General features: G+C 48.0%; 2 protein-coding genes across 3 annotated transcripts; both read left to right on the top strand.

Moving 5' to 3' along the window:
- The first annotated feature begins 7244 nt into the window (after positions 1 to 7244).
- Positions 7245 to 17390, top strand: cyp7b1 (cytochrome P450, family 7, subfamily B, polypeptide 1). The gene is made up of 7 exons (XM_087831876.1): positions 7245 to 7351; positions 11004 to 11140; positions 12159 to 12755; positions 13094 to 13300; positions 13369 to 13547; positions 14594 to 14904; positions 15000 to 17390. The coding sequence occupies exons 1-6, from the start codon at positions 7269 to 7271 to the stop codon at positions 14885 to 14887; spliced, it is 1497 nt and encodes a 498-aa protein (XP_087688002.1). The 5' UTR covers positions 7245 to 7268; the 3' UTR covers positions 14888 to 14904; positions 15000 to 17390.
- Positions 17391 to 17494: 104 nt separating this feature from the next.
- LOC118453668 (uncharacterized) lies at positions 17495 to 21573 on the top strand. Of its 2 annotated transcripts, none has more exons than XM_087831932.1 (2): positions 17495 to 18285; positions 20538 to 21573. In XM_087831932.1, exons 1-2 carry the CDS (start codon positions 18114 to 18116, stop codon positions 21335 to 21337), a joined length of 972 nt encoding a protein of 323 aa, XP_087688058.1. In that variant the 5' UTR covers positions 17495 to 18113; the 3' UTR covers positions 21338 to 21573. The 2 variants fall into 2 exon arrangements, with proteins under 2 accessions (XP_087688058.1, XP_087688059.1); XM_087831933.1 differs by having other exon boundaries at positions 17495 to 18327.
- The last annotated feature ends 1072 nt before the right edge of the window (positions 21574 to 22645 follow it).

The raw sequence follows: 22645 nt of genomic DNA, 5'->3' as shown, positions 1-22645 counted from the left end.
CTCGTCGAACTCGACTCTTTCTGAACGTCGTCCAAACCATTCATCAGAAATCTGAAGGCACTTTAAGGCTCGTCAGCCAGCACTGAATGTTCTGCAGCACACAACACGCTCCTCTTACTGTCCTAAAATAATCTCACTGCTCACCCTGACACGAGCCTGCAGAGACACTTTTGTGGGATATTTCCACTCAGCATTCACACCTGGGCCTGATGGCTTATGGTGGATCCTGTTCTCTGTGTCACGCAGTCACACTTCCTGGAAGTGGGAATGCTCATTTGGAAATCTCTGTTTTTAACAGCAGCGTGCAAACCTCTGCTGCTGCACTGACTGTGTTTGCTTTCCCTTCAGCGTGTCGTCCTCTGAGAACAGCAGAGAACAGTCTCTCCTGCACGTTCACATAAAGATGCAGCTGTTATCCAGCGCTCCCATCGTAAACAATGAACTCCTGATGGGTTTATGGGCAGCATTCACTGTGAGGGAGAGACTAACACGCTGACTGCGGGACCAGCTGCTGCAGTTATTGTGAAAGTTTATCAGCTGTATTTAAAAATGATTTATGAATATTTGGCATAACTTTATGAGTGCATGCCATTTGTGTTATTTCTGGCAAAATACCCTCAGCACTCCGTGTTCTTTGGTTTATTTTCCAGCAGAGATTTTGGGCCTGACGCCCACAGCATCAAACAAACACTGAGTTTATCGTACACTGTGGGGTCTAAGTGCCATGAGAGTACTGCAGCGCTCCAATCCCACTTCAGTTTGATTTACTGAGCATTAACTGCTGTCTCAAGGTGCTTAATGTTGTAAGGTAAAGACCCTACAGTAATACGCTGGTCACGTTATTAGCTACACCTTGCTAGTATCAGGTTAAAGCTCAGAGCTGTTTTCATTCTTCATGGCTCAGATGTTCCTCACAGATTTTGGTCCATGTTGACATGACATCATCACGACATCATGACACAGCTGGTGCATCCTTGATGCAACTCTCCCAGTCCCCCACATCCCAAACGGTTCTGCAGGACTGAGATCTGTGGCTGCGGAGGCCGTCTGAGTGCAGTGAACTCACCGTCATGTTTAATTTGAGCTTCAGAAGAAGCTCCAATCAGCAGCAGCCTGAACACTGAAACAGGCCAGGCTCCTCAGACCAGGAAGCGCTTTCCCACCTTGTGTTGTCCAGTTTTGCGAGTCTGTGTGAGCTGTAGCCTCAGGTTCCTGTTCTCACTGACAGCAGTGACACTGACGTGGTCTCCTGCTGCTGCAGCCCGTCTGCTTCCAGGCTCAGAGATGCTCTTCTACAGATCGTGGTCATAACCCCTTATTTCAGTTCCCGTTCCCTTCCTAGAGGCTGGAGAGTCCCAGCTGCTGCTGCAGCTGCTGCAGAAACACAGTTTAATCGAACTCCTCACGATGTTTGGAGGCCTGTCATTTATAAATCTCCTTTCCTTTGGTCAGAGGAACAGGATGTCTGCAGTGTGAACGTGCAGGTAGAGCTTAGCTGTGGGGTAATTAATGCTACTTGTGCGTATGGCATATTTGTGTTCTGCTCACTGATCCTTCAGCCGTTTACTGGTGGACCTGTACTGGTGGACCTGTACTGGTGGACCTGTACTGGTGGACCTTTACTGGTGGACCTTTACTGGTGGACCTGTACTGGTGGACCTTTACTAGTGGACCTTTACTGGTGGAGCTTTACTGGTGGAGGTTTGCTGGTGGAGCTTTACTGGTGGAGCTTTACTGGTGGAGGTTTACTGGTGGAGCTTTACTGGTGGAGCTTTACTAGTGGAGCTTTACTGGTGGAGGTTTACTGGTGGAGCTTTACTGGTGGACCTTTACTAGTGGAGCTTTACTGGTGGAGGTTTACTGGTGGAGCTTTACTGGTGGACCTTTACTAGTGGAGCTTTACTGGTGGAGGTTTGCTGCCGGTGCTAGAAAAGCTTCAGTGTGTCCTTGGACTGCTTCCTGTGTGCTGAAACATGCTGCACGTTTAGGTTAAATGAAACCATGAAGATAAAGTTTGTCTTTGTAAATCAGGTGTTTTGGTAAATTAACTGGTTTTTATCACTTTATGCCTCATTCACACAAGCACTGCTTCATCTGTGCTTGAGTGTTTTCGAGGATTCAGATATCCCAGGAATTGAACTACCAACCTTCTGATTGGCAGATACCTGCTCTGCCACCCGTGCTACAGCCACACTGACCCCCTTTCTTTGCTTGAACCGCAGGTCAGAGTTAGTGGCTTAATAAAAAAAAAAGCCAACTGCTGATGAAGAGCACTGTCTGGCTCCTGGCTAAAGCATTGACAGGTCAGAGGGAGGATGTGAGAGTAACGGACGCGGGTGTTTAATCCTCCAGCTTCCTCCTCTGAGCGTTTGAGCTCCGATCAAGCGTGCAGTCACACAGACTTCTTTATTCACAGGACTGTGTTGACTTTAAGCCTTCAGCCTGAAAGTCTGTGACGCTGAGCAAACGCTGACTCATCAAAGACTTGTTCAAGCCGAGAACCTGAGCAGCAGCTTCCTGTGACGGCGTGTCACGGTTCTGGGCCGTTTCTTATGTTGTGGTTTGTTTTCTGACACTCGTGTGCTCTGCTGGTTATTATTCGAATTCTAGTTTTTGTGTTTAAGGATTTGTTCTTCGGTTGTGTCTCATGTTTATATTCTGTCTGCCTCTCAGTGTCGAGTCTGCGTCCTTGTGTGAGGGTTTCTTGTTTCCTGTTTTATTGTGAAAGTCCGTGTCTTCTGTTGTTGTAGTCGCTGGGCCGTCTGTGTATCTACTGTGTGGTTTCCCTGCTGTCACCATCATGTACCGTCGTCTACATTCCTTTGTGTTCATGTTTGCTGTTCAATAGTTTAGTTTGTCTCAGTGCAGATTAGTTTTGTTCCGTTTTTTTTCCACCTTTGTTCTACAATAAACCACATTCGTATCTCAATGAGTGCCTGCAATTGGATCCTCATTCATTTCCTGACACAGTGTCGTGATTCATCGTCCTCACATAGTTAACAATGACTGTGCTGAGAGCCACACAAAGATGTGACGTCTTTTCTGTGTAATCAAATTTTGTGGAAGTCTACGTGAAGCTCGGAGCCGTTAATGAGAACCAGACGGCTGCTTTCCCAACCAGAGCCGGCCTCCTGCGGGAACGCTCGGATTACATCAGATGTGATGTTCAAGCTCACCGAGCTTTTTTCTCACACTGTTGCTCAAGCAGAGAGCTGACCTCATCAAACACCTGATGAGGCTCCAACTGGAGACCTCAGCCGCCTCGGAGCGTAACGGTTTCAGAAAGAATAGAAGATGGCTTCAGTCTATCACAGGAGCACAAAGCATCCCCAACACACACAGAAATCAGCTCCAGATTTCAGGCAGGAGACAAACTTGAAATAGTTCCTGAAGCTTTCAGATGTGTCAGATCTCTCGGGGAAGTCCTTAACATTCATGTTAACGCCTGATTCTAACCAAACAAGAGCTCGAGTCAAAGTGTGTCCTGACATCACTTAATGTTCCAGATTAAGTATGCGATGAACCCAGAGGGAGAATGTTTCACAGAAAAACATCTGGGAGGTCGCTCTCCAACAAATCCTAACACCAAGGAATGTTGTGTCGTGGTTATGTCCATCTTTTATATACAGTCTTCAGAAAAATGCAGCACAAAGCACCGGCTACACATTAAACTCCTTCTGACCTCCATGCAAACGTTTCTGTTTCAAAAATAACAGAACAAAACTGTTGCTAAGAGTATTTGGGCTTTTATTTTGAAAGCTGAACAGCTGTAACTTCCTGCACATTGATGGCACAGGAGGAAACGTCCTCTTTCCTTATGCTCTCCTTTCTCACAACCCAACCCTGATCCGGGTTCTTAACTTCCTGTTGGAAGGGAGTTTTTCCTTCCTGCTGTCGCCTGGTGTTGGTCCACAGGGGTCATCGCTCTAACGCTGCAGGCTGTTGGCTGCTCGCACACTTTCACTCAGCAGAATCAGGTCAGACAATCACAGCGTGAACCCCGATCCTCCACAAACAGGAAAAATTACTTTTATTTCCACATCGAAGCCCAGAGGCCCGGCGAGCCGAGGGTTTGCGTCCGTGCGCCCGCGCCGGTATCGTCCAAAGTAGGTATCCCCGACAGAATTTGTTTCCCCTGTGCTGGGAGCACGCAGGAAGTACTGATGTTTTCATTTTGTGAAAAAGTGAAAAATTAGTATCGTTACATTACCATTCAGTTTGAGGGTTACAACAGAAAATTATATATTTATTGCTCACGGGTATCAGATGGGATTATTTTAATAAACCATTAACATTTTGGCTGATAACTATTTTTATTCTCCTGTAACTTTACTATATAAAGAGCTAAATCCTCCAAAGTTTCAGGAGTAATGCTTCATAATAAGTGTTTGTGAACTAAAAATCAGTAATGTGGGATACTGTTTGTCCGTGATTTACACAGGGGGAACAAATTGTGGCAGGATCAGCCTGATATTATTTGTATCCCACTATAACTTTGTTGTATAAAGAGCTAACATCTCAGGAGTAGTTAGTCATTATAAGAAGTGTTTGTAAACTAAAAATCAACAATGTGGGATCCTGTTTGTCCGTGATTTGGACAGTCCAGCGTGTGCTCCCGACGCAGGGGAAACAAATTCTGTCGGGGAACCTAGTTTGGCACGACACCGGCACCGTGTGTTTCTGCAGGTCATCGCTGACGTGCTGTAACTCAACAGACATGTTCTGGATCTGTTGTGAAGCAGCTGTGGACAGTTTGTCCGTGTGAGGACGAGCACGAGTGCAGAACTCGGCGTTCGCTTTATCTGCCTCCAAAATAAAAGCCGTGCAGAGCAGAAGAAACAAATGTTGGTGTAATCAGAGGACGTGCAACGTGAGTTTGCAGGTAACGGTCTCTGCACAGGACCAGCGTGACATGACTGCCCTGCTCGTGTTTGTGCTGGCAGCTCCACACCAGCTCTTATCAGCATTTTCACTGATGTGAGTCAAGCTTCCACGTCGGGTTTCTGTTGACTCTCAACACACTGTCTGGGACTTTATCGATTTCCCACTAACTGTTATTGTCTTTGTGTTTTATTAACGCTGATAGACAAACATGTGCTGCTTGTGGCTCATTCACAGACCTGACAGACGACAACAAGATCAAATAAAAAGATGATCACAGAAACATTTAAGAGCAGCTGTTTCACTGATAATGTTTTTATTTCAGGTGCAAAGTTCCTGATCTGTAAAGAGGAGCAGCCAAACACAAACACATCACCGCTGATACCAGGACACGTTAAAGCATGTTTCTGTCTCAGAAATGTTTGAGCAACGTCTCTTTACACCAGCCAGCATTGGTCACCCCTCACGCTGGGATTCCTTCACTTTCATATTCAGATGATTTCTTTCCTCGTCGCTGACAGACTCGGTGGGAAACTGTCGAGATGAGAATGTCTCGAGTGGATGTTCAGAGACGTTCAGCATCGGAGCTCCTGAGCGATCGTCGAGCATCAGTTCAGGACCAACAACAGCCCGCCTTCAGTTTGGCTTCACAGACTTAAAAGCTGAAACCCGTTCAGTCACCCAGGCTGTCCAATACTGAGACGCTCCAAACTAGAAAACAGGGAACAGTGATTTAGAGCCAACAGGTGAAATCTGTGAGCAGCAAAATTCACCACAGAAACATGTTTCAACAAAGTTCTTCCTGTTAAAGGAAATTCTTCTCTAAGTGTTCGTTGTGCATCGTCTGATTGGTGGTTTCTCCGTCTGTAGAGCTCAAAACTTGATTTTGGGGAATAAATGTAATTTTTGTCTCCAGCTGAGGAGATTTTGGACTTCTGCAACTTCCCTTTAATTGAATTATGGAGCTGTGCTCACAGGTCATCTGACTGCTTTCTCCTGCATATACAGGACAGAGCACACTCTGCTGCCTTTGCACACTGGACTCATCTGAAACACATTTACCTGTGAAACACAGGTGTGAGAGCCATGATTTGTAAAGCTACGTTATCTGAGATCAGAGATATTACAGAGGCTCTGCCCTGCAAAAACACGTCCTGTTGATATTTTGTTCTTTTGTTCCTTTGTTCTCCTCCGCTGCCGGGTGGAGCACAGCTCGGCGTGTCAGGCATGCAGAAGGTACACAGCAGGGACTCGCTGCTGCCTCTGTGAGTGGACGTTGACTCTGTGAGTGGACGTTGACTCTGTGAGTGTGCACTGAGCAGGTTTACCTCACGCTGCAGAACCAGAGCAGCGCCTCAGCTCGTGCTCTGTCTCCTTCCTGTTCCTAGATAATCGTTTTCATGTCAGCACAACACTCACACACTCACACACTCGGCTGTTTGCAGTGTCTCCCAGGCTTTCAGGAGAAGCTGTTTTATCAGGTACAGAACACTTCAAATGATTTGTCTTGATGCATCTCAATCATCCAGGAAAGTAAATCTCCAAAAGTTGATTCTGTTCATCTGGACGTAGCGTTTGTGGGAGAAACTCATCCAGGTGACGTCTTCAGTCTGTCAGGAAACTGACTTCATGATTTTAAAGCCTTTCCTGGATTAACTGTGTGGAAAAACAAAACCCGCTGAATCTGCAAATCCAAAGTTTGGTTAATACTGGATGCTGTTGTTCTCTTAGCTGGTCTCACAAACAAACTCTCATTTAGATGAATCAGATTTTATTGTCATTTCAACCACGTACAGCACAGAGTGAAGTGACTGTAACACACAAACACAGGACTACGTAAAGTGCAATGTGCACAAACATGCACAAATAAAGAAGAGAAGACAGAACAGGAGACACTGCAATGTTATCCTGTGACAGTCATGGACTCGTTTTACTTCGCACAGACTTGTTTATGAGGTCAGGTATATTTTGGTCTCATGAAAGCAACCCCCCCCCCCCCCCCCCCCCCCCCCGATCACCTGATCCGCCTTCATCCCTTCATCAGACACTGTGATGTGATTAGAGAGGAAGCTGCCTGAGTCGCTAACAGTGTTGGTGGTTTTCACAGGCGTGGGCTGCTGTCCCAGCTGACAGCCTCCACTCCAACCCCACATCCACGAAGAACACGCACTCAGTGAAGGAGAGTTGAGTCTTCGTGGCCTCGTTTTTATCTTTGTCATTATAACTTTGTATTGTGTGTGTCACACGTGGCATCCATACGATCAATAAAAACAAACTGAAGTTGGTGTGTTTTATTTTGAAAGCTTCCGGTGATGTGCGCGTATATAAGTGTGTGCGCGCTCCCGCAGAGTAGTGCTCCGGTGTGAGTCCCGGACAGAGGCAGGATCATGTCCCCGCTGCTGCTGCTGCTGCTCGGCCTGCTCCTCCCGCTGCTGCCGCTGCTCCTGCTGGTGCTGCGCGGCAGGACGAGGTGAGTCCGCCCGCATCTCTGTCCGGCCCGGCTCGGCTCGGTTCTGATCTTTCGTGTCTGTGTTGATGAGAAAAGTTGTTGCACGCGGAGCTCCTGATTGGCTCTGAAACGTGGCGATGATTGTCGGTATTGTAACATTATTCATGAATGTTGTTTCGTGTTTGTTCTGTGGTTTTGACCCGCGTCACGTTCACTGCTGTCCGACTGCAGCGAAGCAAAGGGTGGGGCAGCCTGGGGTCACTGCGGGACGGAAGTGCTCGTTATCCCGTTACAGACTCACAGGATGGAAGTGTGTCGAGATTGATGCTGCCACAGGAAGTGGAAGAAGATCAACACGAAAGGAAACAAAGAGATGGAGGATGAGGTCACTGAGTGAGAGACCAGAGGTCAAAGTGGGAGAAGCTCCGACTCACGCAGACCTGGTGCATCACAGAGACGTCACAGAAGCTGAAGTTTGAGTCTTAGAGGCAGCTTCAGATAGATCGTGACCTACCCCAGCATCGCAGGCTGGTCAGCCGTGAATCTCCTCAACACCTCCTCAGGACAACTGCAGCTGAAGGAGAGGCTTCTGCTCCCCTCAGAGACTCTGGGGCTGATGTGCAGAAGGACGTCAGTCTGTCAGCACTGAGCTTTCGGGTATCGAGCTTCATCTCCATGATCCTCGGGTGACAGACTCATCGATAAGATGAACGAAGCAGATCGATGCTGCAGCAAATCAGTGAAAGTTAATGAACCACAGAAGAACTGCAAAACAATCAGCGGAGGTGGAGAAACCCGAGGGCTGCAAAACTGCTGCAGTGAGCGTGTGCAGAGGTGAGGACGCGTCAGAATTACCAGAGGGGCAAACCGTCATCACCCTGCAGAGGGGGGATCGGTCCAGGGTGGTCATCCCAGTTACTAATGGCAGGAACCGTGACATCACCCTCATCCTTCGCGCCGGGCGACTGCGGCGAGTTACGGCTGTTTGCCCTGTAGACGCCGATCACTGGTTAAAACCGGCGTAAGTCGACTCCTGGCGCTGGAGGGAAGGAGCGTACGGTGAGGTGCAGAAATGCAGCCGACCCCAGCTGACCCCAGCTGACCCCAGCTGACCCCAGATCAGCAGGTGAGACGGCTGCTTGTTCCAAAGATGAGGATGAAATGGGATGCATCCCGTCTCTGACGCAGCGTGACCGTCCCTCCTGTTCAACACGTCGTCCTGAGCAGGAGTGCATGGTCCTCAGCGCTGGTGCGAGGCGGACCATCAGGGCATCCTGCAGGACAGCAGCACGCCACTCACAGCCTTTATCACACATTTTGTGAACGGCTGGCTTCCCTTCGGCTTGTCCTCGGATGCTTTTGCAGGTGAGATATCTGAGCCATGTTTGGATGAATTTGGTCGGCACCGAATCACTTGAGGAGCATCTGATTGATGCGCCTGGTGTGAAGCTGAAACAGTGTGGGCTGTTTGAAGACGCCCTCGGCTCACTCGGTGTTTGAAGCGAGCGGCTAACCCTGATAATCACGACGCATCGACAGGTCAGCGGCGTCCTCCAGAAACTCTGAAGACAGATTTCTCTGCTTTCTTTCTTCTCGCAGCAGATTTGTGGTTGCACATCCTGTTTCCGAGCATCTCGAACGACTGTAAGGATTTAAACGCTCGGGCCTCAAACTCGGAGCGCTGCTGTTCCAGGACGGTGCCTCCTCAGACTGCACGCTCCATTCAGCTCTGTCCTGGATCCTTCTGCTGGATTCCCACAGTGGGAGCGCCGATGTCCATCTGCTGGGATGTTCCAAATATTTCTGTCTTGCATTCTTGAACTCTTTGTCCCCGTGGTCGTTCTCAGAGCGCCGATCGCCTCCACGTCTCGGTCTCTGACACACTCGGCGTCTCGCAGCGGACACTCGGTGTGTGGACCAACACACAGCGTGTCATTCCTCAGTTTCCACACTTTGCTGCTGCAGGTTCGTCTAAACTGAGCACATGAAACGGGACGATGTCTCTGAAATATCAGTGACCCAGCCGCGCGGTTTCACCTGGATGAGACGGACAGTGTGGTCACGTGGCACGGCGTGGGATAGAAAGGCACGCAGGCGTCTCTGGTTTGATTCAGATATCTGTTGTTTTAACCTGAAGCACTTGAGTTTACTTTGGTTTTAAATGTGCGATAGAAATAAAGTTGTTTTGTATTCAGAGGACGTAACGAGAGCAGATTAACCGATCGTGTCTGGCCCCAGTGAAAGGCTTCCTGTCTGTGTTTGAGGAGAACTGGGCCTCCAGGGTGACCTTTTGCTCCCAGGAGGAAGTTCCTCTCAGTGTGAGGCACAAAGACTGGAAGTGCAGGGGAACACCGAGCGAGAACCTCAGATTTGTTAAAGGGTGGACCGTTTCCAGCCGCTGCGCATGAATGCAGCGCAGCAATGACCCTGCTGCTCGCTCCTTTGTTGTTTTCTGGAGGCAGTGAGGCGCTCTGCAGCTCGGACCGGCAGGGCCGCGTTTCTTTGTTCCCCCGGAGTCACCAGTCCTCTCACGGCCCGCGGGAGTCATGCAGAGTCGTGGTTATGTTTAAAGATATCTCTTTGTGTGCGTCCTTTTTACCTGAAGTGACCGCGGTCAGTGAAGGTGATTAAGACAGATGTAACTGTAGTAATGAGTGAAGGAAGGCTTCAGGTTTGTGGACGTGGTGAAGGAGGACGCTGGGACTCCTGAAGGGAGCAGCTCGGAGAGAAAGGCCTCACTTTGTCGTCCTCCTGCATCGCTTTCAGAAATGCTGTGTTTGTGTTGCGCTTCTCTGGGGTCACGTTGTGTGTTTGTGAGTCCATCAGCAGTGTGAACACAGCATCACTGACTGACGACTGCTTTGAGGTTTGAGGCTGCAAATGCAGAGAGCTGAGTCTCTGTGTCCTCGTTAAGTCAGGTTTCATCCCTGTTTGCTGATTACGCTGAACATCGAGTCTTGTTGAGGCACGAACGTGTAAATGTGATGCTTGTTGTGAAACTCATAGTTTGTTTCTTGTTCAGTGTCAACATCAAACTGAAGCTTTCTGTCCAAACTTGCAGCTGGGTGGAGTGTTTCTGTCCTCGCCGCTCGTTTAGGGCTCGGATCAAAGACTCGGCTTAAACGCACTGTTGATGTCAGGAAGTCGAGCTCAGATTGTGACCGGGCCGGACGTGTTTTCGTGTTTCCTGAGAAACGCCTTCACGACACTCGGGCTTCCATTAATGGAGGAAGACAGAGGCAGGAGGCGTCTGTACCACGGCAGAGCTCTGGGTGAACATAGCTCAGGGTTACAGCGTTAATCCAGGGAACAGCGCACACATGGGCTGATGCAGCGTGTGAGGCTGCTTGCAGTAAAACAGTGACATAAATCAAACTGCACTGACTGATGTTTAAAGGCAAGTTTACATGTGAGCTGACGGCGTCCTGACACACTGAGAGGACGACATCAGTGTGCGATCAGCCCGAACAGCAGCGAGCCACAGAAAACAGGTCCTGAAGCTCGCAGCAGGCAGACGCCTGTTTAATAATCAGCAGGTGTGTTTTATAGGAGGGGGTGTTTTCTGCCCGAGGTTACTCTTTATTACAGTTTCACAATCTCAGGAACAAAGTTCAGATCAGATAAACTGTGTCACAGAGGTGAAATAATGTGGTTTCTCTTGTGTCGCTTGCAGACGAGAAGATGAGCCCCCGTTAATAAAAGGCTGGATTCCTTTCATTGGAAAAGCGCTGGAGTTTGGGAAAGATGCCCACAGATTTCTGACAGAACATAAGAGGAAGTTTGGAGATGTGTTCACGGTCCAGATAGCAGGTTGGTATTTCCAGCGTCCCTGCAGCCCCATTAAAGAGAGGCTGTCTGCACGTTAGCAGCACAAACTCGTTAGAACAGTCCAGAGCTGCACTTCAGTGATTCATCAACATCCTGTAAATACAGATTATTATACAGATTAATGTCATGCTCAAGGTTTCTACATAGTCAAACTTTATATTATTTATACTAATGTGTTTGTTCTGGGAATGATTCTGAGGAACTTATCAATAATGAATAAGACAGAATGAAGGTGAACGATGGGACGCAGACACAAGTAGAAAATGAAAAAGCAGAATAAATTCTTAGGATGGATATCAGACGTAGTCACAACCAAAGTAAAGATTATAACTGTCTCTGCAGACGTTTCCACTCATTCTGGTGTCGAGCTGTGAGGAAACAATCATAAAAATACACAAAATTATCTTTTCAGTGTATAACACGCACAGTTGGGTATTTTCATCATACAAATGTCAAAATAATGAAAACTTCAGGGCTTTGTTAGAGCTGTTAGAGTTAATGTTTAGAGCTCAAAGTAATCTATTACCAGTTGATATTTAAGATCCTTTGGACCACAGAGACGGGGGATTTTAAAGTGCTCGTGGTGAGAACACCTGGAACGGTCTGTGTTTGGGTTAAACTGTGTTTGGGTTAAACTGTGTTTGGGTTAAACTGTGTTTGGGTTAATCGGTGTATAAAGACGTGGTTTAATGCAGTGATGGGCCGAGGCAGCATGCTAATACAACATATCACTACACTCAGGAAGAAGCTGCATGACTGAGCTGAGCTAACTTCTTCCCTCTGCTTTCTGAGCAGCTGTTGTACTAGCAGACAGTATTCTCCTTCCTGTATATACAGGAAGGAGAATACTGTCTTGTGTATATGTACGCACATGCTCAGAGCGATCAGTCCTCCAGCTGTTTCTCTTCAGGACCACTGATCTTTCCAGCTGTTTTTTTTGCTGACCTTTTATCTTAAAGTCTGAGATTAAACACCTGATACGCCTCTTTTATAAATACAGGTAAATACATGACCTTCATCATGGATCCGTTACTGTATCCCACCATCATCAAGCAAGGCCGGCAGCTGGACTTCCACGAGTTCTCCAACAGGGTGGCGCCCTTCGCCTTCGGCTACCCCCCTGTCACCAGCGAGTTCCCCGGCCTGCAGGAGCAGATCACACGCGGCTTCATCCTCCTCCAAGGGGACAACCTCGCGCCCCTGACAGAGAGCATGATGGGTAACCTGATGCTGGTGTTTCGTCAGGACTACCTGGACCAGGAGAGCAGCTGGAAGACCGCCTACATGTACAAGTTCTGCAACTCGATCATGTTCGAGGCGACCTTTCTCACCATGTACGGCAAGCCGCCGTCCGCCAGCCGCCACAGCGGCATGAGCGTCCTGGAGACGGACTTCGTCAAGTTCGACAAGATGTTTCCGCTCCTCATCGCTCAGATCCCCATCTGGCTGCTGGGACGGACCAAGGCGATCCGCGAGAGGCTCATCAACTACTTCCTGCCGCACCAGATGTCTTGCTGGTCACATTCGTCAGAGTTCATCAGGATGCGATCCGAGATGTTTGAGCAGTACGACACGCTGAGGGATTACGACAAAGCAGGTAGATGATGAGCTGCTGTCCAACACGTTTCTGCTGTCCGACCTCGAGCGGCTCAGCTGTGGTCAGAGGTCAACACCCATCATGGGCGTGAACCTGTCATTTCCAGTTTTGGCTCCATGATGATGTTTATTTATGGTGGAGTTCATTTAAATTGGACCGACTCGGCTTTAAAGCTGTTGCAGAAGCGTAACGTCAGCCTGCTTTGTGTTTGCAGCTCCTGATGGATTTGCACCACAGGCAGCTCAACAGCCCACAATATTGACAATAACTGTTTTTCTGACCTGAGTTTAAACGTGAAGCTTTTTGTGGATGACGTTCTGCATCCTGCTGACTTTCAGCTCATCACTTCGCCATCCTGTGGGCGTCTCTGGGGAACACGGTTCCTGCTATTTTCTGGGTGGTGTATTACCTGGTGAGTCACCCCGAGGCGCTGCAGTTCGTCCGCCGGGAGCTCGAGGACGTCCTGAGACTCAGCGGAGGGGAATTCAGCAGAGATAAGGACGTGACGCTGACCCCAGCGCACCTGGAGAAGCTTCTCTACATGGGTACGTGCACACAGAGATTCTGCATTTGTACACAAACCTGAAGATCGTTGACCCGACTTTCTCCACAGAGAGCGCCATCGAGGAGAGCCTCCGCCTGTGCTCGGCCTCCATGAACATCCGGGTGGCTCAGGAGGACTTCAGTCTGCGTCTGGATGCCGAGCGCTCGGCGGCCGTCAGAAAGGGAGACATCATCGCCCTGTACCCTCAGGCTATGCACCTGGACCCCGAGATCTACGAGGACCCACAGGTACGCTGGACTCAGTGCAGCCGGTCAGAGCGGCACGCTCTGTTTTCCCTAACTACTTTTAAATCCTGGTAGCTCTGCAACCACGTGAGCTAGCGCAATAATGTTTTTTGCATATGAAACCGGAGGACTTGTACTTACATCTTATGCCATCAGCTTGTCCTCGGTCACAGTTTCCTTCCACATATAGTTTTGCAAAAACTGCATAAAAAGCACTTGCAGCAACAAAAACATAATATTCCAGAAACACGCTTTGCCGATCCGATCAGCTGTTCATAACACTTCCTACGTTGGATTAGACGTCAGCGCGAACTTTTGCATGTCCGCCATGACCTGCCCGAAACAGGAAGTGACGTCATTTTCGCGGAAATGTAGTTTTTTACCATCAGAGCCTCATGAGCCTATACTGGTGTTTTTAAAAGTTATGTTTGACTTTATGACTTTCTGTGTGGTTTCTGGGATGCTTAGGACTCATATTGCACTGCTGGAAATAGTTTATTTTGATGCAGATGCTGCTTTTTTGCAAATTTGCATTATAATATTTATTTTCGTTTTTCCTGCAGTGTATAAAAATTGGTGTATTTCAAAAATAAAACTATGAAGACACTCAAAATAAATTTCCTGTGGTGGGAAACTATTTTGTGCAACTTTTTTGTTTTTACAGTTTTGAGGGATAAGCCTCTTAAATTTCTCTAACTAGAAATATATGTTAAAAAAACAAAAACGATTTTCAATTTTTTTGTAGTTTATTGCACTTTTTTGCAATTTATGTAATTACTATGCACTTAATGCAGACATATTATTAAAATTTGGGCTATAATGGTTGTATTGATGTATAGCAACTTGAAATGCTCCCAAAAATGGCTCCACAGCATGTAAACATATAATATAAGCTCTGGCGGACTTGGTTCTATGGTAGGTCTTAAAGGGTTAAGTCAGTGGTTTCTTCCTCTCAGGGCTTATAGCCGAAGCTGTAACTTTCATTTGAAGTGAAGGGACGCCACGTTTGACTGTTCGTCACGCTGTCGCTCTTCTCTCTCTGCCGTCAGACGTTCCGGTTCGACCGCTACGTGCAGAACGGCCAGAAGAAGACCAACTTCTACAAGCACGGCCAGAAGCTCAAGCATTACCTCATGCCTTTCGGCTCAGGCGCCACCAAGTGTCCCGGACGTTTCTTCGCGATCAATGAGATCAAACAGTTCCTGTCCGTGATCCTGCTTTACTTGGACCTGGAGTTGGAGGAGGGCCAGAGCAAAGCCACCTTGGACCTCAGCAGAGCCGGCCTGGGAGTCATGCTGCCAGCTAAAGATGTCCGCTTCCGCTACAGGCTGCGGCCTGTGTAACGGGGACCCCCCAGCAGGTGAGGCTCCTCTGCACGGGCTTATCCAACCTGGTGTTCGTAGAATTCTCGATCACGTTCTGCTCAGATTTTTCTAATTTCTGCTTCGTTTTCAGTCGTCCTGGTTCCTGTGAGCGTCGCCCTCACGGCGTGCACAGCCTGGACGTGCTGCACGTGAGCGGCTGTGGAGACGTTGGACAGGTTGAAGCTTCCAGCCTGATTTTTTGCCTTAAAGCTTCGTCAGTTTTAAAAGAAGACCGAAAGTAATTACTACGTATTTTTGCACCTTCGTTATTGTTTTCTGTGCCTCGGGTCTGATGACTGTTTGCCAGTATGTACCTTCATATAGCACCGAGGTGTAAATGCTGTATGAGCCAGGAGCTTCAGGCAAACAGTGGTGCATTTGCTTTCATATTAACACTCTCAAAGTTAAAGGAACAGTCCACACTTTTAGTAAGTCCGGCCGCGGTTAGCTTAGCTTTGCGTAAACACACATCCAGAGCGTACTGTAGCGTCGGCTGTTAACATGTTAGATTGAGGATTTCTACAATGGTGGACTTGGACAAAATACTGTTAATTTCACTCTCTGCAGTGTTTACACACACACACACACACACAGGACTCTGTTCTGCTTCTTTGCCCCAGCTTTGTTTACTCTTTCCCACCCAGGCTTCTAGGCTTCTGATTGGCCAACATTTCTACACGGTTAGGAATATATCGCCACCTGTTGCTTTGACATGTTCCCAGCAGCGTTTTCCTTCATTTCTGCGTCTGTGGACGGGATTTTTTTTTATTTTTTTTTAAACAAGAACGGAAAATCTCCATTTCCAAAAACACCCGTGTACGTGTGGACGTGGCCTAAAGCTGTCAGCAGACTGAGAAGTAAACTTGTCAGATCAGGGCTGTCCGCCTCGAGGGCCGGTGTCCTGCAGGTTTTAGACGCGTCAGCTGATTTAAATGACGACCTCCTCACGTCTTGAAGGTCTCCAGAGGCCTGGTGATGAACTAATCATGTGATTCAGGTGAGCTGACCCAGAGATCTGCAGGACGCCGGCCCTCGAGGCCTGGAGTCGGACGCTGCTGTGTTAGCTGTCCTCGGTTTGTCCCACAGGGTGCAGCGAGTCGGTGCCACCTGCATGTGACAAGCTCAGCCATTAACGGCACGCTCGTAGTCAGAGCGGTGGAGTGGCGCTCTGAGGAGCGTGTAAAAACACCCGATGATAACCCTGCACCGGACTTCCTGGACAGTGAGGCTGTTCCTGTAGCGCCACCTAGTGTCACGCTGAGCACGTCAGCCTGCAGGTGATGTTTCCGATCTGTGATGTGAGTGCACAGTGAACCAGCTGACAGATTTAATGTGAAACTGTCCCACCTGTGGATGAACTGTGCCGCCTGCAGGGCGCCGTTAAAGGAGCGGTTCACCTCAAAATCAGGTGTGTTGTAGGTCTGCCTGCTCTTCCCTCAGGAGAGGGATGCACCGAGCTTTTAACAAGTGTTTCATTCAGGAACTATTTTCTTTGCACTAATTACTCTAAAATGTGTTGATTTGGGGGTGAGCCGTCCCTTTACTGCAGCCTGTGGACGACTTTGTGCCAGTGTGCAGAGGGCCTGATGCTCCACAGTGATGCCCGTACCCGTGTATTTGGATGTATTTCAGGTGATTTTATTATTAAAATAAATGTAACATGCGGTGGAGCGTTATGTAACCTGAGCAGCTTCTCTCTGCTAGACTCACGTCTTTCTTTGGCCGTGAAGATCTAAGCAGACAGATGTAATCAGGGTGATGATCACAGCTCAGGAAATTTATTTAGCGGTTACGCCGAGTGCCAGGAGACGCACACCATCGAACACTAATTACAGCAGTGGTTCCCAAACTTTTTTTGCTGGCCCCCCTTTGTTTTACAAGAAAGATGTTTGCGCCCCCCCCCCCCCCCCCCCCGTGCCTGCACACGCACAAACATGTCCTCCAACCACACACACATATTTTACTTCATTGCGTTCATTTCACACCTCAAACATTTAGTAAACAATTAAGCAAATACAAGTAATCTGCAATAAATTACAGGCAGTAATAAAATAAACTACTAACTCTGTTACGCTGCGTCCGCACCTACACGGGTATTTTTGAACACGCAGCTGTTTCGTCCACGTAAACGGCGTTTCCAATCAAAACGGAGATTTTTTTTAAACTCCTTTTTTGCGTTTCCGTGTGGACGAGGAATACAGAGTTCGTCAGGCAACGTCAAAGGTATGTGCCTTCTTCACGTCACGCTGTGGCCACGTTATTGTTCACAGGAGATGAATTGCAGAATGATCGAGACAAAATACTGTTAATCTGACTGTCTGCAGGTTTTACACGCAGTTACTGTCCCTCCGTTTACAAAGGCAGAGGCGTCACGGTGTAGTTGTTGTTTCCTGTGTAATAATATTCAACATTGATATCAATACATTTTTCAAAAAAAAAAAAAGTCTCTCTGTGCAAAATGGGTTTAAAAACATAAACAGCTGTGGGATCCTGTTTGTCCGTGATTTGAACAGCCCAGCGCTGCTCCCAACACAGGGAAACCAATCCTGCAGGGAGACCTACCTCTGCACCTGTGCAGGTGAAGCCAAAGGGAAGATTTGCTTCACCATATTTTCTAGTCTTTGGCTGAAGTTGGTTTGGAAACATGTTCAGCGATGCTTCATCTCCTGCTTTGCAGCTTCCTGCGTCTCAGTACGTCTGCAGACTCATCATCCACTCATGGCTGCACACAGCGCCCACTGGACCTTCTTTTATTTACAGTCTATAGTTGCTGTTCAAAGTCTTCCTCTTCTTTTATTTGTGACGTGTGCAAAGTTCATATTACTGCGTAAAACCCAAACAATAACCTCCAAACACTGAAATACAACTGCTGACGTTCTGACAAACCATCCTACTTTGGCAAAACGTCCTACCGTAAGTAGTTTATGCACATTTCTGCTGTCACAGAGTAACTCCAGCACCAATTTAAGGAGGTATGACGGTTTGCCACTTAACTTTGCCCATCAGAGTATGTGTGTAGCTGTTATTAACAAAGGTAGGATGATTTGCCACTGAATTTCGTGTTGTGCGCATGCGCAGAAACAACAGGTAGGATGGATTCCCAGAACACCGGACGTTCAGTCTGCGAGAAGTGGCGGAAGTAGACAAAATAAAGTCGCTTTCCACGTGTGTCTGAGCAGGAAGTGTGTGAGCTGTGGCAGCAACAATGGCTTCAGTTCAGTATCTGAGAGAGTTTATCAACGAGCGACTAACTGCTGCTGCTGAACAAATATTCTTGGAGTTTGAAAAAACGATCGTCCAGTACGAGGAAGAGATCGACCGTCAGCGCAGACTGCTGGATATCACCTGGAAACCCGAAATCAAGCTGCACAGGACAGGTGAGTGTCCCTCTGAGGATCCTGATCACAGCTCTGCGGGACGTTTAACCAAACTTTTGTTTAAAGTGTGACGAAGTAGTGCAGTGACGTCATAAACTCGTGTTTTATTCACGTCGTGTTTAACACTTTTCACTAGTTGTGAAACATGAGCTCGTTTTGATGGCAGCAGCAGCTCTTAAGAAGTCGGCACAGCCGATCATGTGACCTGTCAGCAGCTCGGTCACATGATCGGCTATAAAAGAGGGAGGGGGGGTCAGAGAGGCTGAGCGTCACCCACGTGCACAAACAGCATCTGCGTGTTTGCTGTTGTGCACGCGGTCTCCCGTCACCTTCATGCAGGTGTTTGAAACCTTGAAGCTCCTTCAGACCTTTGACCCTGTGACTTTGTGCCGAGCAGAGCTCTGGTTGGCAGAAATGTGCTGAACGCTCCTGGTTTAGCTCACGTGGAGCTCAAACACAGACGAGTCTCGATTTCTTGCCTCTCACCTCTAACCAGTCTCTCAGATGGCCCCGCCCTCCCTAATTCTGGTTCTCCTGGAAGTAACTTCCTGTTAAAAGGGGAGTTTTTCCTTCCCGCTCTCGCCAGGTGTTGTTGTTGTGGTCCCCGCTCTAATATTGTAGGCTGTCACTTATCACCTGACATTAACATATTCTCTAATGTTGCTGTACGAGTAAAGGTGGTGCTGTGGGAGGATCTTTAACAGTCGCTTGCAGGTTATACGTCTTCCTCCCTGTGTGGCGTCTCCTGAGGCAGGGGGCTCTTTTTGACTCGCCGCCCGCAGGTGCATCAGGTTAAGTCGTTTCCATGGTGAAAGTTTCCTGTTGATCGAGTATGAAAAAGTTTATCCACCGTTCTGAAACAACGTTGAGTTGAATGTCAGTCCAGGCGGTGCTGAAGTGCTGCACTCACCTGTGCAGGTGCTCTGTGCTCTTCAGCCATTCAGACCGGGGCCTCTGGCCTCCATGCTGCAGCGTGACAGCGTCAGCTGGAGGCGGCTGTGAAGTGGGAATCGTACCCAAACACATCACAGACAGACGGAGCCTTTCAAAATAAAGTGTCCGTTCAAAGACCTGGATCGTATTTTCTGTGTATGCTTTTATTATGAAATATGACAGAAGGGAGGATGTTGGTGTGGCGTTTAGTTTCCCCGTGTTTGGATCATCGTCAGCGCCGAAGAACAAACTGAGACCAGCCCACAGAAACAGTGTCAGCTTCTGAAACGATTCTTCAGACTGCAGCTTCACAGGCACTTGAAGCCAAACGCAACTGAAGCTTTGGCCAGCAGGGGGCAGAGTCTCACCTGTGTCTGTGCTGCTGCTGCACTGTCTCATGTTTCTGTATTTCTTTTGAGAAAGAAAATAAAACGGGGGAAATGTGCGCTGGCTTCCCAGCATGCATCAGGAAGCTGCAGCATTTGGTTTTGCTGGGAGACGTGACACTAAGCCTGTAAAGACGGGTTCACAATAATCTCAGTGCGCTCATGAACACTCTTCTCCATCTCAGAGGAGACCACAGCTCGCAATTCAGAGATGTTCCTGTTTCTTTGATTTAAGGAACGCGAGGTTTTATATGTGAGTCCCAGGAGGACTCAAATACAAGGCAAGGTTACAGCAATGGTCTTTGCAGACTGATACCTGCTAAAGGATGTAAAAGGAGAATAACAGTGGACCCAGGCTGTGACCCTGAGGGACGCCACAGGTCAAACAATCAGGGCAGGAGGAGGAGCTGCTCGTGCTGAGCCAGAAACAGCAGCCGAACCCTGTTCAGTAAAACATTATAACGTACGGTATCAAAGGCAGCGCTGAGGTCCAGCAGCACGAGTACAGAGCAGCTTCCTGCATCAGACTTCAGTGCAGCTTCTGACGAGCAGACGATCAGAAATCTGTGGTGTTCATGAGAAAGATCTGAAGAGATTTGTAACAACTTTTTCTAACAGTTTGCATATAAATGGTAATTTTGAAACAGGTCTGTACTCGCTGGGAGGATCAACATGAGGTTTTTAAGTAATGGGATTACCTCAGCATGCTTAAAGTAAGATGGGACACGAGCGTGCCTCAGCGAGCTGTCAATGATAGACAGTAATGGAGATCTCTAAGCAGGCGCTCTTTATATGAAACATTAGGCTAACAAAGAGATTTGGTGCGATTGGACAGAACGAGGTAAATGACTCTTGATCTTAAGTCACCTTCACTTTATTTATTTACAGGTTAAACATGTTTAAGGGTTTTGCTGTGTTCCTCTCTCCCTCCAGACGTCCCACAGCAGCAGGTCTGTAAACAGGAGAGGAGCTCCAGTGTGGAGCAGGAGGAACCAGAAGCTCCACAGATTAAAGAGGAACAGGAGGAACTGTGCAGCAGTCAGGAGGGAGAGCAGCTGGGACTGAAGGAGGAGACGGATACCTTCATGGTGACTGCTGCTGAGGAAGGAGAGCACAGTGAACCAGGAGGAGACGAGGAGCAGCTCCTCTGTCACAGCTCTGCTGGAGCTGAGAGCCAGGATCAGGAAGGAGGTCAGAGTGAAGCATCAGGATCAGAAATCCATGCAAAGACAAAGAATTCTGCCAACACATCCGTAACCTCAGAGCAGGCTGCAGTTAAAAAGACTGTGACCTGTGACATTTGTGGGAAGACCTTCAAGTTTAAGTCTCACATGGAGCAGCACTACCGGGTCCACACGACTCAGAAGCCGTACGTTTGTCAGACATGCGGGAAATGTTTCATTCAGAGCGGCGTTTTATCCGTGCACATGAGAACACACACGGGGGAGAAGCCATATTCCTGCGAGCGCTGCGGGAAACGTTTCAGACACAAGTGTTCCTTCGTCGCCCACATGAGGAGCCACACGGGCGAGAAGCCGTACCCCTGCAACGTTTGCGGGAAGAGATTTGCTGAGTCGTCCTCACTGAAGAAACACACGGTCATCCACACGGCAGAGAAGTCGTTTCTTTGTGAAGAGTGTGGGAAAAGTTTCAGTGGAAGTAGAATTTTGAAAGTCCACCTGAAAACTCACAGGAAGTCTGAAGCTTCAGCTCTGGCCACAGGAGCCAGGTGACAGATCAGAAACATCGACGATGGAGCTGCAGATTTCCTTTTGATGAGAGAAGGTCAAAGGTCTTTAGTCTTCTTCTCTAGGAGAAGAGAGACTGTTACCTGGATGGATAAAGGATTGCTGTTGGCAGGTGAACTGTGTCACCAAACGCTGGATTTCAGAGCTGTGACGCCGCTCGCTGTTCAGCTGCTGCCAGAATGATTTTATTTTCTCAACTAAATAAAATAAATGTTGTAATTTGATCCACACAAACCATTAAAACCTCTTCATCACTAATAAGCAGTGTGGGCCTTGTTTTCAGGTAAAGCATGTTAATAACATCTGATGTGATTCGCCGTCCTCAGTTCGACCCCCTCCTCTTAAAGCTTACAGCTTTCAGCTTTAAAATCACGGGTTCGTCCATCGCCAGCCTCTCAGCTGAGCAGGCGAGGTCTCACTGAGCGCGTGTGGACTGACGCAGCTTTGCTGTCATCGTGCACGCTGCGCTCAAACGAGCCTCGTGGCTGAAAGTAAAGGTCTGGATGTGGAAAACTCGTTTCCAGATGTTCGCTGATTGAAGCGATGAAGAGCGAACTGTGGCTCGGCTCAGTTTCTGTCCTCACCTGCCAGGTTTGGACTGACGTGTGTGGTCGTCGATGCTGCCACGTTGCAGCTGCTCACTCTGTGATTCCACACGACAGGTATCCCCGCCTCTGTTATCGGCAAACACGCGGTGATGTCACGTGTGTGATGTCACAGCTGATGCTTCAGAGCTCTGATGTGCAGCTGCACAAGCTCAGCACAGGTGACTGATTTCCTGCATATCTGCTCTCACATGAAGCTCTGATGGGTTAGGCCCTCTGTTTTACAAGAAAAATGTTGCCCCCCCCTCCCAAAAAACAAAACAAAAAACACATCCTCCAACCACACACGCCCATATTTTGCTCCATTGCGTTTATTTCACACCTCAAACATTTAGTAAACAATTAAACAAATACAAGTAAACAGCAATAAATTACAGGTAATAAAATAAACTACTAACTCTCTTACGCTGCCGCACCTACACCGGTATTTGTGAAGACGCAGCTGTTTCGTCCACGTAAACAACGTTTCCAATCACCGAAAACTGAGATTTTTTTTAAACTCCTTTTTTGCGTTTACGTGACGAGGAATACAGAGTTGGTCACAAACCTTTGACGTTGGTCACACAGCGTCAAAGGTTTGTGCCTTTTTCACGTCACGCTGTGGCCACGTTATTGTTTACATGAGATGAATTGCAGAATTGCAGATAGAGACAAAATACTGTTAATCTGACTGTCTGCAGGTTTTACA

This window comes from Neolamprologus brichardi, chromosome 18 (genome assembly GCF_056152115.1).
Source record: "Neolamprologus brichardi isolate AB-2024 chromosome 18, ASM5615211v1, whole genome shotgun sequence".
Taxonomy (NCBI): Eukaryota; Metazoa; Chordata; class Actinopteri; order Cichliformes; family Cichlidae; genus Neolamprologus; species Neolamprologus brichardi.
The sequence above is the reverse complement of the archived record's forward strand: the minus strand, read 5'-3'. Positions and strand labels throughout refer to the sequence as shown.

Bases quoted from the DNA above. Each gene is read 5' to 3' on its own strand.
- cyp7b1 (XM_087831876.1), top strand. From the start codon at position 7,269: ATGTCCCCGCTGCTGCTGCTGCTGCTCGGCCTGCTCCTCCCGCTGCTG. The intron at 13,301-13,368 runs GTACGTGCACAC...CTTTCTCCACAG, and splicing joins GGAGAAGCTTCTCTACATGG to AGAGCGCCATCGAGGAGAGC. The intron at 13,548-14,593 runs GTACGCTGGACT...CTCTGCCGTCAG, and splicing joins AGATCTACGAGGACCCACAG to ACGTTCCGGTTCGACCGCTA.
- LOC118453668 (XM_087831933.1), top strand. From the start codon at position 18,114: ATGGCTTCAGTTCAGTATCTGAGAGAGTTTATCAACGAGCGACTAACT. The intron at 18,328-20,537 runs GTTTAACCAAAC...CTCTCCCTCCAG, and splicing joins TGATCACAGCTCTGCGGGAC to ACGTCCCACAGCAGCAGGTC.